This window comes from Grammomys surdaster, unplaced genomic scaffold, assembly GCF_004785775.1.
Source record: "Grammomys surdaster isolate TR1022 unplaced genomic scaffold, NIH_TR_1.0 147, whole genome shotgun sequence".
Lineage (NCBI taxonomy): Eukaryota > Metazoa > Chordata > Mammalia > Rodentia > Muridae > Grammomys > Grammomys surdaster.
The window spans coordinates 2,421,095-2,436,277 of NW_021604605.1; the positions used below are offsets into that span (position 1 = coordinate 2,421,095).

The following is a 15,183-nucleotide window of genomic DNA, read 5'->3' on the forward strand; positions in this document are numbered from 1 at the left end:
GAGGACAACATTTCATTGGTCTAATTTTACCAGCCTATTTATTTAGTGACATAGAATAAGTCGGTTCATTGTAGACAAAGGGTAGTGCCTTTGGCTTCTTGCCTAATCTGGCTAAATGTACTTTTGAAGATGTCTCTTTCCAAAGCCACTGTTTTACTTACTGAGAAAGCACTGAAAGAATTCTCATGCAAGTCAGGAGGAGGAAACAAGAGACTTGCTATTGTCATTGTTGTTAACATCTCATTGGGACATTGGCCAGACCAATTAGACAAAAGGGGGGAAAACAAACTAGTGTTACAAGAGTTAGAAAGGAAGAGATAAAACATTTCTACTTAAAATAATAGAATTGTATTTGACCTGAAAATACATGGGTCAGATGAAGAACTACTACAAACCCAAACATGAATAGGCAAATTAAATTCCTTTCACATATACAAACAACTATTAATCAGAAGATATAATGACAGAGAAGACTGTCAAGTCACAACACAACCAAGAGATGGCATGCCTATGTGTGATGTGCAATAATAATTTTATTTTTAATTAATATACCATCTCTATCCTATGTAACCCCCTAAATCATACCTTCTTTTTTTCTTAAAAAAAAAATCAAGACGTACAAATGAATGTACAAAGAGAATCTGCCGAGTGTGTTTACTGGTATGTTTTTAGGGCAGACTAATTGGAACTGGATACTAATGGTATCCTTGGAGAAGACTAATTCCTTCCTCTTCTTTACTTATGTAAATATGTATTAGATACAACAACATTTTAGGAAAGAAGGGCACAACGTGGCTGGCAATATGGCTCAGCAGATTAAAAACCTGGGGGCCTGAGTTCAATTCCCTGAACTTACAATGGAAGGAGAGAACTGCCTCCTGTGAGCTCAACATGTGTGCTCAGACAACACAATGATCAACACAGAATGATTTAAACAGTAGACAGAACAACCGGAAAAGCACAGCCAACCGCTGTCAACAAGATACCAATCATCCTTAAGCAGAATTATAAATCTAACATGACATACCATGCTTGTTGCCTGAAACTGGACAAGGTAAAGAAGAATAAAGCAAAAGAATTGTGGAAAAGAAAGTAATGGAGCACCTCATAACCTCACTAGATATTAAACATTCTTTAGAGCCTCAAAGGCTAAACTGTGATAGTTGTGCACAGATGGTAGAGAATAAAATTCTCTATGTATTTGTATTTGATAAATGCAACTTTACAAATTAATGGAAGTAGAAATGTACATTCTTATTAATAATGTCTAAAAAAACTGTGTAGTCGATTGGAAAAAGATTAAGTTGAATTTATACCTAATACCATACATCAGGGCAAAACCCAAATAGTAAGTTAAAAGGAAACCATTTAAATAGCAAAATAGCAAAATGAAACTTTGAGGTGAAGAAAGCTGTTTAAACTATTACTCATGATCCAGAGGCTAAGGCCAGTAAAGTGGCTCAGTGAATAAAAGTGATTGTCACCATACACAGTGACCCAAGTTTGATTCCCACACTACTGGTCCTCTGACCTCCACACACTCACTATAGTTCTCTATGTCTTACACACACACACGCACACACACACACACACTAATATGCAATCATAAAATCCAGAGACTATTTTTATATAATTGATAATTTTGTACATTGTTAATTTTTAAAAATTTTTATTAATTTATTTATTTTGATCCCAAATACTCTTCCCCACCCCACTCATAGATCCGCTCTTCCCTCCCCTTCTTCTCTGAGAAAGTGGGACCCTCCTGGGTATCCCCCCACCCTGGTGCATCAACTTTCTGCCAGAGTAGGAGCATCCTTTCCCACTGAGGCCAGACAAGGCAGCCAGCCCTGTTGGGGAACAGATACCACAGTCAGCTTTAGGGAGAGTCTCCACTCCAGTAGTTGGGAGGCCTACATGAAGACCAAGCTGCACATCTGCTACATATGTATCAGGGGCTTAGGTCCAGCCCATGTGTGTTCTTTGGTTGGTGGCTCAGTCTCTGAAAGCTCCCATAGTTCCCGGTTAGTTGACTCTGTTGGTCTTCCTGTGGAGTTCCTTCAGTCCTTCCCCCAACTCTTCCATAAGAGTCCTGACCTCTGTCCAATGTTTGGCTTTGGCTATCTGTTTCAATCAACTGTTGGGCAGAGTCCTCTCAGAGGCATAACATAATAATATAATATGTCCTCCAACATAACAGAGTATCATTAATAATGTCAGGGATTGGTGCTTGCTCATGGGATGGGTCTCAAGTTGGGCAGGTTATTGGTTGGCCAATCCTTCAGTCTCAGCTCCCTCGTTGTCCCTGCATTTCTTTTAGACAGGACAAATTTGGTGTCAAAAGTTTTGAGGGTACTTTGGTATCCTTATCCCTCCACTGGGGGTCCTGCCTGGCTATAGGGGGTGGCCTGTTCAGGCTCCATGTTCCCACTGATAGGTATCTCAGCTAAGGTCATCCACATGACTCCTGGGAGCCTCCCCATCTCAGGTCTCTGAGACTTCCTAGAGATGCTCCCTGCCCCACCCACCCCAGGCAGCTACAGGTTTCCATTCATTTTTCTGGTGCTCTGGATCTCTCTCCTGTCTCCTCACATAAGATCCTGCCCCACTACCCACTTCCCTTTCTTTCCACTCTACAAACCACTTCCCTTCCTCCCTCTGCCTTCTATGACTATTTTTTCCATCTTCTAAGTGGGGTCAAGCATACTTGATTGGGTCTTCCTTCATGTTTAACTTCTTTGGGTCTGTGGGATGTATCCTGGGCATTCTGTGCTTTATGGCTAATATCCACTTATTAATGAGTACATAGCAAGCATGTCCTTTTAGGACTGGGTTACCTCACTCAGGATGACATTGTCTAGTTCTATCCATTTGCCTTCAAAATTCACAATGTGGTTATTTTTAATAGCTGAATAGTATTCCATTATACAAATAAACCACATTTTCTTTATTCATTCTTTGGTTGAGGTACATCTAGGTTGTTTCTAGTTTCTGGCCATTATGCATAAGGCTGCAATGAACATAGTAGAGCACGTGTCCTTGTGGTATGGTTGAGCATCTTTTGGGTATACACCCAGGAGTGGTATAGCTGGGTCCTCAGGTAGTACTATGTCTAATTTTCTGAGGAACCACCAGACTGATTTCCAGAGTGATTGTATCAGCTCATGTTCTGCCTTTTGAGTGTTTGATCTTAGCCGTTCTGACTGGTGTGAGGTTGAATCTCAGGGTCATTTTAATTTGCATTTTCCTGATCACTAAGGACTTTGAACAGTTCTTTAGGTGCTTCTCAGCCATTTGAGATTCCTCTGTTGAGGATTCTCTGTTTAGCTCTGTACCCCATTTTTAAATTGGGTTATCTGGTTTGTTGGAGTCTACCATCTTGAGTTATTCATATATTAATTACACAAAAATACAAAGTTTCTCATGAGACATGCAACATAAGCAAAATTTCTGGCTAGAGGACACATGGGTGAAAGTGTAATTGATGCCAACGACATATGCCAAATGTTCCTGTTTTTATTTGTTAATGTACTTTTGGTCTGTTTATTTTCTCATTTATTTATTTTGCTGTGCAAAGGATCAAACCCAGAAGTTCATGTGTTAGACCAGGAGCTCTATAACCGGGCCACACTCTTCTTAACTTTAGAAATGTGTTCCCAGAAGTAGAGGAGAAAAGATAATAGACAAGATATTTTAAAGGGCAGATTGTTTACAGCCCTAAGAGGAATTGAAACGCTCTTTAAAAATTACAATGTAAACCAATTGAACTTTAGGGCTACAATGAGACTTCTTTTCTTGTCACCTTCCTGTTTGAACACTACACATTTTTTTGAGGAAGAACTATGGCATTCTCCTCTGAGGCTCTAGGGACTGCAATCTTAGGAGTGCTGCCTTGTTTGCTGTGTTTCCAGAACAAAGCCCTATAAACTGGCTGACATAAACAACAGATTCCTTGTCTCATAATACCAGACGTAGAAGTCTAAGCTCAATGTGTTTACATGACTTGTAAGGCCACTTCCCATGGCTTCTTCTAGGTGTCCGTCTTCTCCCCACAGCTTTACATTCTTGGTGTATTGTCTATTTTCTCTGTGTCTCGGTCTGAATTTGCTTTTCCTCTGTAGACACCAGTCAGATTGGGTGAAAACTCACGTCAGGAAACTTGTTTGAATTTAAGGACCAATACCATCTCCAAATTTCTGTAATTATTCATGTTTTTACTGGGTGCCATTACTTCAACATGTTGAATTTTGAGTGACAACAATAGCAGCCCTTTTATGAAGGGACACTTAAGAAATGATGATGAGTAAAATTAACAACCAGCAACTCCACTTCTGGAGATCTGGTGGAAAGTCAGATCCACAGTCACAATGGCGGTAATTATTTCATTCTTGTTGAGGCAGAAAGAATGATTTCGGGGCAATTGAGTACACTGTGGTTTGTCTGCACAATACAAAACGCCTCTGTGTGAAGAAAGGAGGAAGCTCTCTATGTACTGCTGTCAGAGATCTACTCGCAGTATGAGGGTAAGAAAGGCAAGGAGCGAACAGCATAATAATAGCCTGTTGTCTACATAGGGAAAATACATTTGGATTGGCTTGCACGGTATTTGTATAAGCACTGGATGGAAAACAAGTACAAGAAAAAGAAACGGATCAATTTGATTATTGATAAGGGTATGTGGCATAGAACAAAGCAGTCAGGGGTAGAAGTGAAGCTTTCTGTATTTTCTTGTCTATATGTTTTTTTTTCTTTTCTAAGTTATGGATGTTTATAACAATTGAAAGTGTATATTTGATATATATGGAGGGTGGTTATTCTCAGCTTCTCCAAGTTTAATCAAGTGTTTCCAAATTGCGCTCTTTTGAAGAAAAGAAAGCCGTGACTGTTTCCTCTCTGTTTTCTTTTTCTTTGCAGAAAGGCAGTGCGTTCAAAGTCCAGTTGGATTTCACGTGGACCAAAGAGGAGGCTGCCCGGATGCTATTGATCCTCAGCACTCAGCAGTGCAAACGCCCTTGGGTGTGCTTTACTTCAAGCAAACAGAAGTGGGCCCCGATGAAAGTAGGGATGCCTGGCTGGGGGTTGGGGGACACAAGTGCTCAGCATCCAGCTGAGAGTCAGATTCTTGGAGAAAGCCCCCTTCCTGTCACAGCACCCACACCATTCTGAATCTGCTCGCAGCCCAACGGCCTCGCCGAGGATGCTCCATTTAAAAGTGCAGTTTTTGGATGATTCCCAGAAGATTTTTGTGGTTGATGTAAGTGGAAATCACGTCGCTATTATTCCTTTATTATTCATTCAATAATGGTCATTTGTGGACAGTCCATTAGCCAGCACTGTTATATCTTCTTTAGAACCGAATGAAAGAGGACTGTGGTTTTTAGATTTGGAAAAGGAGTCTGTATTTAAAGTCACAATGTGGCTCATGTTTTCCCATTAACCTTTCTTCTAGAACATGCTCTTTTTTTTTCTCCAGGGACATTGAAAACAGATTTGAAAAATGTGCTAAATATTTGTGAAAAGGCAACAACACCTTAGTTCTACTACCCAATAAGGCATCATTGTTCGGTGAAATTATTTATCTGGAGTCTCACTCCCTGAGGTTCTGAGAGAAATGAGGGGAAAGCTGTTTCCTTTCCTCAGAAAAATCTATGGGTTACAGGGAGCACAGTTACAGCTCTAATGAGAACTTCAGGAAGCAATGCCGCGAATAAAGGAGAAAGGATAAGAGACGATTTAGTTTGATTTAGCACTTATACTTCAGAGTTCTTAATATAATTTCTAGCTACAGGATGATGACATACAATTATACCTCATCTCTTCAAGAAAGAACAAATGTATTAAGCACATCACCTAGTGCTCAAAGTTCCAACAATCTTAAGAGATGTGCAATTTGGTGTCAGGATTTATGCGTGAGCATTTTGAAACGTTCTACTTTTCGCTTTATTGGAAGCCAAACTGCACTTTCCTGTGACATTTACATTAGTTTCTAACAAGGAACAAACAGTTCATTTTCCATGAAATTCATACAAAAATGTTGTGTATTCTTTTTTCCTTTATACATAAACTGAAAAATACTCTAATCTCAGCCGTGATGCAGGGTGTGAGAGTAACCCACTTTTCCAGTGAGGATTTTATTTTGATTTGAATCATGTTTTGTTGGTGATGACTTGCTGGCTTCAGCTGCTATTTTGCTGTCTCTTCCTTTCAGTTTTCTGTGCAAAAGGCATTTCTAGTTCCACGGACCTGAATGACTTGTTCTTGTAGCAAATGGATTCCATTAGAGTTATGGGGCATTTCCTATTCTTTCTTGGAAGTGTATGTGAGGGGTGGAAAATATCTTTTGAGTAATTTGTCCATTTGCAAGCTGGTGGTGGACTGCTCCAATGCTCCAGAACCCAAATTACTGAGCTGGGTATTCAAAGGATACTGCTTTAGGCTAAATTTTTAATAGATACTTCAGGTAACTCAACGAGAAATCTTTGACAAAAAGTGACAGAAGAGTTTCATGAATGTGCAGTTCTAATTCAGATCCAATTATATGGGGAGTAGGGAGGTGAAATCTGTGCTCCCCAGGAGCCAATTCCAGCAGCTTGAAGCCAGCCTGACTTGGCTTCAAGTCAGATTGTCTCTTTCCAGCTGCAACACATTGTGTTCCTCGGAAAGATAATGAAACAGATTTGATACCCAGCAATTCAGGTGTCAAAGCTTCTGATGCCTTTTACTCAGTGGAAGGTTGACTATGAATAGCAATCATGGTGCCTTTCTGAGTGGGAATGGCATAGGCTGCAGTGCTAGAAGCATCTTTGTTGTGAGGGCACAGAACTTGACTTAGCATCTGGCCATTTTAACGTGACAGTGTCTTCTTACCAATGGTACGCATAGAAATAATGATGGTGATGGTGAGAGTATGGCGGGAGGTGCAGGACCATGGGATAGCTTGTACACTATCATTGTGTAGTGTGTAAGTACAGAGTGAGGGTTTTGAATCCGGAACTCTCCCCCATACTCTTCCTTCCGCAACTGGATCCAGAAAACTCATCAGACAATAGTTGCAAAGGCCTGAAACATTGCTCACAAAGATGATTTTGTATTGTTCCCGAAGGGTATATAATTTAGCATACAGTGAACATTTGTGGACTTTGCAAACCATTAGTGGGTCCTATTTATTCTACCCATGGAAGAAGTCACTAGAAGTCAGGGGAACCATACTGGAACGTTGTTTACTGATTTCATTGCAGATGCATAAGAGCAACATCTGACTTGTCAAAACTCCACAAGGACCGTAGGTCAAAGACTGATTATAAATTCACATGCCAAGGTCGCCATTTACAATAGAATTAGGTACACTGGGGTCTCCTCATTAATCATGAGAAGGCCAAATGATGTCAGAAAATAAGATCTAAGGAACAGATACATAGTTATAATATTTAGCAGATTGGTAAGGCAACTGTAGCCACCAAAGCCCTATCATTGACATTTATTAATTCATTAATATAGTTATTTAGTTAAAAATTATTATTGAGGATCTCATAAGTCCAGGTCCTGTTTTGTATGCAACCAATGCTACCACAGAGGTTTATCCAATAAATTCAAGCCAGATCTTGAATTTATTGAGAATTTGAGATTATTGAGGATTATTGAAATTTTGAGATATTGAGAATATCATAAATTCCTTTTCAGCAAGGAATATTCTAGCCTAAGCCGTGCTAGCTGGACATTAACTTGGCCTGGGTGACTCTTTTTCATCTTGTTAAATTGTTGATGTGATTAGTGAGCATTTGCCCTATTCTGTCTTTAAGTTGTTAATTACTTTACTTAGATTTTTAGGAAGAACATCTGGCTCCAGAGACATCCTTTTTGTTTGAAGTTTCTTTGCTCTAAGGCAATGTGTGTTGATTTTATATATGAAGCATCTGAAAATGTTAGTCAATCTTATCCACTGTAATTCTTTTAAAAGAGTGTTAAGGAAGTGTGGGCAAGGCAGAGAACTTCAGCACTGTCAGAAGGTGACTGCTAAAGTACGATCCTAGGAAGAACACAGAATAAGGACCTCATCTTGCTTTTCAAGTCCCCGTACATATTTCTTAAAACTGATCATTGTTACACTCTGGCATCCTTAGGGCTGCTGCTAATATCCTTAGAAGATCAAGGGTGGCCTTTTGGATAACAATGAGAGTGGGCAGAGGAGATATAGAGAAATATCATATGGCTCAAAAAGTGATTACAAGTTTTAGTGGAAATTTGATTTCGCTTTTTTAACAAAAGGACCAGAGAATGAAGAAAGCATATGACCAAAGCTAAACTTGCCTAGACTGTTAGAGGTTTTTATATTGACTACAAATCCCCAATACACTTCCCACATGTACACCAGTAGGAGGGAAAGAGTATCTCTGTACCTCAATTTCTTTGTAACTAGAGATGATGCTCCCTTTAGCTTTAGATGAAGAGCTTTATAAAATAGTTATCCCAAGACCACAATCGATGCAGTTTAGTCTGACGTCTACACACTCAACCCCTCTGCTGCTTTCTTGTCTTCTTAGGAGCTATTGTTTCTGGATTTTCAGAACTCATTCTGCTTGATAGTTTCTAGACACAAAAACTCAAAACAGGAGGTTGAAAAATGTCTGCACTTAACATCTATCTGATTGCTAGGTGATCTTGCTGGCCATCCAGTGATTACCCAGAAAAGCACACAGTGAATCAGCTCATACCCTCAGGAGCTCACAATAAAGGTCACTAGGTCTCATTTGCTAACAAAGACAAAGGGTGGGCAGTGTCAAGACTGAACATTAGCTAAGCCAAATGGAAAAGCAAAGAACTGCCCAGTGACTTGTTTGAATCAGTAGTGGAATTTACTTTATAGATGCTTGTCCGGGACTTTCTTTTTCAGTTTATATTGATGAGAGACTTTTTTGTAATTTGGTCACTAGAGGATTGGATAATCTCTTGTCCCACATTTACAAGACTGTGTTTTCCTAACTGCCGTGACAGGGGTTCTCTGGTATAATAAAAATGCACCTGGATTTCAGGCTACAAAGCCTGTAATCTTAGGCCAGTCACATATATCCTCTTTGTTCCTTGAGCTGTTGTGAGGGAGGAGCAATGGAAAATCGAGAATGTTTATCTGAAGCTGATAAAGCGGGGTAAATGGGCATCTACACTTATGCGCTTTGGAGCCTTGAGCAGCTTATCTGAGTCTCAGCTGAATCACAACTGTCAAAACCCAGACTTAACAATGAAAAAACTCAGGAAATTTCCCCAAAGGGTAAGCTGTTTAGATTGTTGAGTAGGAGGGAACCAAAAGAGCAAAATGTAGGAGCTAGAATGAGGTGATATCAGGAAAACATGAAGATCGATATGTCAAAAAGAACAGAACATGGTCCTTTCACAGAAGGAAAAGGTCAGCTTGGTAGTTGGTGTTAAAAAGAAGATAGAGCTGTCTAAAACAACTGCATGGACAAAAAATGGAGCAGAGACTGAAGGAAAGGTGGTTCAATGGCTGCTTCAAACTTGGGATCCATTTCATGGGGGCCAGGGGACATCAAAGCCTGACACTATTACTGATGCTATGTTGTGCTTACAGACGGGAGCCTAGCATGGCTGTCCTCTGAGAGGCCCTACCTGCACCTGACTGAGACAGAGGCAGATACTTACATCCAACCATAGGAATGAAGTCAGGGACCCCTAAGGTTGAATTAGGGGAGGGATTGAAGAAGCTGAAAGGGAAGGAGTCCCCATAGGGAGACCAGCAGTCTCAAGTAACCTGGACCCCTGGGAGCTTCCAGAGACTGAGCCACCAACCAGGAAGCATACACATCAAATCTCAAAATAAGCCAGGCTGGACTATTGATTATTTCAATCTGAAATCATTTGAGGACATGTAACTTTGAGAAGGGCCATATGACCTGTGTTTTCAACTTGAAGTAAGTCATAATGGTTCTTTCCGGGGGGAGATGGCCCTCACATACCAAAGCTGGGAAATGACCTTAGTCACAAGAGACTGGTCATTAAGGCTGCAGTGACCTTGAATAAACAAACTCTTTAAAGTAACCCTAATCTAATGGTATCTACATCCATCCGCCAGGTATCTCTGTGTCGATAGCCCAAGAATTTACCACCCTAGTTCAGATACCAAACTGTCACATTACTTCCCAGATTCTTTGTTCTTTGTCTAGATAGTAAGGGTATTCTGTGCTTTGATCATCTCTTCAGAATTCACTGTTGTGGAGATCACCGTGTACATGGAAGATTAGCAAAACTATTACATATTATGTAGTTAATCAGCTAGTATATTAGTTAGGTTTCTAGATCCATCGAAAGAACCCACACAAGAACTGAGGAAGGAAGAGGGTTCCCAACACCCTTTTCCCTCTCTCCTGTAAAGTATGAATTTAGTCAGTTATGAATACAGGAAGAAAGAGGATGGATACAAGAGAGGCTAAGGGGGCAGAATTTTTACAACCATTTTATGTTTCCTTTTGGATGCGGAAGGAAAGTGATAAAGGATCCAGTGAGAAGGAATGCAAATAGTCTTCCTGTTTCTGGCTGAGGTGACTGAGCACTGGCATTGAAAACAGAGCGACCAGAGTACACTGAGGAGAGACGAAGAAAATTTTTTGCTTTTGGATTTATAGATGGAATTATGGAACAAAATGTATGTGGAGCTGCTTTGACCTTAATTGTAGTCTCGGCTCTTATAGTTCTGAGTGGGCCTTCAGAGTACCTATCCTCTGTCAGGCCATGTTTTTATCAGTCAGATGGTAATATAGTCATATCACGTAGCTTGGGGTGCCATAGAGAAAATAAAAGGGATAGCAGATGCAAGGCTCCTGGCACCAGGTAGAAACTCAGCTCTGTTTCCCTGTCACTCCTTGCTCATCTTGAATTTACAAAGCAACAGAGAATAACAACAGACTGTGGAATTTCTTTTTAGAATCCTTGAGCTTGTCAATCACCTTCATTGAACAAAGCCGTGCTCCCCTAGCTCTTCACTTTCTCTGGGGCTTTGGGAGGGGGTGGTTAATTCGTCCTACCATTCCAATGGAGGTTTGGCTGGTGCTCAGTGAGCAGCCCCAGGGGATACTCCCCTCCTAGAGCCATCCATCCTTCAAGGGTCAATAATAACTGTCTAGTATTACCTAAATTAATACAGTTTCCTTTGAGGAAGTAGATGGAAATAGCCAAACCCTTTGCGATTACCCACATTGTAAGTGACTTCACAGTCACGACTTACAGTAATGCTAATCCACTCAATAACAGCAACAATAATCGTCAGAGGTAATGCTTACCAACACTATATCCTGGATGTATTTCATCTTACATAAGTCTCACAGAAATCAAACAACTGTCACTATCTGGAGCAGTTCTATAACTTCTCTGTGACTCAAGTTTTGTCTCATCTATAAAAGGCAATATTGTTAGTACTCACTCCACAGAGCTGTTCCAAATTAATGTACGTAAGAAAGCCGAGCCAGTAAGTATACACTGAGACCCAATGGATGGGACTCTGAGTATAATTTATTATTACATTTTTACTTACTACTTTTCTGTGGTATGGTGTGTGTGTGTACATGATACATGTGGAGTGGTTAGATGATAACTTGAGTGTGTGGGGGGTCAGTTTTCTCCTTACACCACTGAGCCATTTCACTAACTCGCCCAAGTTTAAATGTTGAACAGACATCCTGAGCCTTATGTTTAAGTGACAGTAGCCCAAGCTGTTGAGGTCAGAAATACTAGGTTCCAGGGGCGGAAGTCCCCTCTTTTAGGTTGGGTGGAGATGGGTTTTGGGAACACCCTGGATAAAGTAACAACCTCATCTTGAGTCTCGTGGTCCTCCATAGCTAACTTATGATAATGTATCTGAATAAGTTTTGCTACCAAATTATTTATCTGTTGTTTCACAGAGTTAGTCAGCCTATTTGAGGCCCAGGGATGAGCAGAAATAAGCAAAAAGAATCCAAATAATGGTCCCAAGATGGGAGGAAGTAGGGTTGACAACCTTGGAGAAGCTGAAAACCAATTCTTGTACCAGAATTCATCTGTCTCTTTCTCTCTCTGATTTTTCTCAGGGCCTTCACTGACCTATTTCATGCTCTCTTTAATCCTCCCTGTCTTGTCTATGTAAAGGCAACATTCTTCTTTAAGGGCTATACACAGTCAAGAGCTGTATACAGCCTTTTCTAGACCAAGCAGAGAGGGGCCACCCAGAACCCCCTCTGACTGGCGATCTGAATCCTTGCTTAGGCTGCGAGGCTAAGCACTGCAAGGGAATCTAAATAAAAGTTAAAAATATCTCTCTGGGTTCCCTGAGGGACAAGCCTGACTGCATAGGGGTTGATGTCAAAAGTATCCCCTCTCCAGGAAAAAGACATCGGGATGGGTATGGCCCTCATGCCTCACTGGACAAGGACAGCGGGACCGTAGCCATTACAAGGTCCCCTTCAATTACTGGAGGTCAGACCTCTATCCCTGCCTTCACAAGATTAGAATCACCACAGCCCTTCTATACTTAGATAAGGGAGGAGATGTCAGGGGCAGCCCTGCTTACACACTGAAGGCCTAAAATCAGCCATAGGCCTAAAATCAGCAATAGGCCTGTCATACATGTATACTAACACCAAGTCTTGGGTCTCTGTGGAAAAACATTGAAACAGATGGCTATAAGCTATTGTAAACAGGCAGCTTTTGTGGAAATTTATAAGCCTGAGTAGTCATAGACCTTGTAAATAGGTAGCCTTGGCAGACAATACCAACTTAGATAAGGACAAGCGAGTCATAGGCAGAGTCATAGTGACTTGTCCCCTGAACCTTCACCCAGACAATACCCGGTTCTGAAAGATATCTGTATTCCCCCTGAACACCCACACTCCAGTGTCATCCCCTCCCCCATATCCAGCCTTTCTGTGTTTATAACCCCTGTGTGAATGAATTATGATTTGAGAAAAAAAATAAATAATTTAAAAAAAAATTTTTAAAAAAGAAATAACTAGGTTCCTGTCCTTTTGTACAGGCATGGAAACGGATACAGAGTGGGAGAGTGAGTTTCCCAAGAGCCCATTCCTACTTAATAGATGAACTGGGATTCAAGTCCTAGACTTCAGACTCTTGGGTGGTATGAGTGATTTGGGCAGGAGGCCTTCTCTGCAGTTGCATTGTGTTTGATGAAGTTTCCTGAGTTTTCAGGAATTTATAATCTACCCTGTAGATCCGTGCAGACTTCCGTATATTGGGTTCTCAAAAAGAAGGTTTTGCTGATAGAAAAACAGGGACTGGGTTAGCTCACTACCTCCCCCAGTTGTGCAAAGAAGGCCAAGGGAAGGACCTTGGAAGTCAGGTCACACACACACACACACACACACACACCACACACACACACACACACAAAGTCAGCTGGGAATCATAAAGTCCCAACCTAGCCAATGTTAGCAGCCTCTTTGCCAGGGATTTATTTTACTAGGGGCCAATGCTGCCGGGTGAATGCTTTTGTTTGAACTGATATTTTTCTGTCCCTCACAGCCTAAGGTTTGTTGATTCGGAAAATAAATTGAACTGAAAAAGAAAGAAAACGCTTATGTTCTGTCTGTCAAGCAGCCAACAGACCTAATGTGGTTTGGGTGATGTGCCTCCCCATCCCCATCCCCCCAACCCCCACCTGGAGCCTCCTCATGTGCTGTCAACCTGGCTGTCAGGCTGCTTTCTTGGCAGCTTTCAGAGGGGAGGTCTGGCCTGCAGCTGGCCCCTCCCCAGTCTCCTCACTCTCCACAGCTGAAAGGAGGACGGACCAGTCCTGAGAAGATCTGAAGGGAGTTTTGTAGGGAGAAGACTGGGGAACTGGCTTTGGAGTCAGGTGTGTGATGTCTAGATGTTTATTCAAGTCTGCACTCGTGGGAAACTCAGGAAAGAGTTTCAGCACATCTCAGGGCCCCTGCCTCCTGCTTCTGTACCATTCTGGTGCCGAGGAGTCCTGCTTGGGTTTTCACAACTTTTGCTGGGCACTCTTTTGCTAGAGAGCAAGATTCTAGTGAATTCTATACACATTTTCCTCTTCTCCAGGGACAGAGCTCCTGTATTTGTGTCATTGTCTGACCTGTCAGGAACACAATTTGGTCTCAGTCGAAAGAACTTAGTTTTAACTTGTGCTTTAAGACAATGAAGTTGACAACTACAGTAAATCAAGAGAATTTCTTTCAAAGTGATTGCGGGGAATCTAATGTCTTGGGGTCAAAGAGGCACAGCCCTGGGGGCAGAAGCAACTTGGGGGTGGTGACAGGCATGGCCCAGCTATTTCTAATAAAGGTCTGAGGTCTGCCAGCCAAGTGTCAGAGAGCAGTGCCAGCCTTTGTGATATTTGGTGCCACTCAACAGCTTTGTGCTGACTGACAGAACTGGAAAACATTTGGGCAGAGCATGTAACCACTGAGAGACCTGGCCTTCAGAATGCACCTATACAGGAGGTAGTTAGTACAGGGTTGATCCGTGGGGCACTAAGAGCAAGGAACTCCTCATAAGGTCTGCTGAAATCTACAGCACTAAGGATGGTGGAAGTGACAGGCATTAGGAGAGCACTCATACAGGCTGTGAAACTGGCTAGTACTAGTGCATAGCTTGTTGGGTACTTAATAGATCAGCTAAGGAAAGCTCCTCAGCCCCACAGGCCACCAGAATCTTTATTCCTTTTTCTCCTCTCTCCCTAGCCTCCTCCCCCACTTCTGGGTCCAAGGTGTGGGGCCAGAAGACTGAGGTTTGTCTAGAGTGAGCTGACCCCAGGCCTGGAAGCATCTAAGCTTGGCGCCTCACTGCTAATCTTGGGGCTTAGCTGTCTTAAACAAGCAGTCCTTTGTCCTCTGAGATTCCTTTCATGATGATGAAACTCACCTTTCAGCAGACCTAGAGAAAGACAAAGGTTCCCCACAACTTCACACTCGGGGATGTTTGAAGTGATCAAGAAGTCTCTGTCACAAAGTTTACTGTCAACAGCTTTTGAAGCTACGAGATATCATTTCCTGACCTACCTCTGTTTCAGGAGGTCCAGCTTGTTTCACACAATCACTACTTAGGAAACTTGGGAGACAGGTATGATTGTGCTCCTTCATTCATTTAACTAGAACTCAAAAGTCCTTACTACTTCCAGGCAACACACTGGCCTCAAAGGAGTCCATAGGCTGGTGGAAGAATTAAAAA

General features: G+C 41.6%; 1 protein-coding gene across 1 annotated transcript in view; it reads left to right on the forward strand.

The window, feature by feature from the left end:
• Nucleotides 1–5,003: 5,003 nt before the first annotated feature.
• The window catches only part of Frmd7 (FERM domain containing 7), a 45,677-nt gene continuing 35,497 nt past the window's right edge, over nt 5,004–15,183 (forward strand). The window contains exon 1 of the mRNA XM_028765024.1: nt 5,004–5,254. Coding sequence (XP_028620857.1) covers nt 5,198–5,254 — 57 coding nt within the window. The 5' untranslated portion in view covers nt 5,004–5,197. The remainder of the gene's footprint in view (nt 5,255–15,183) is intronic.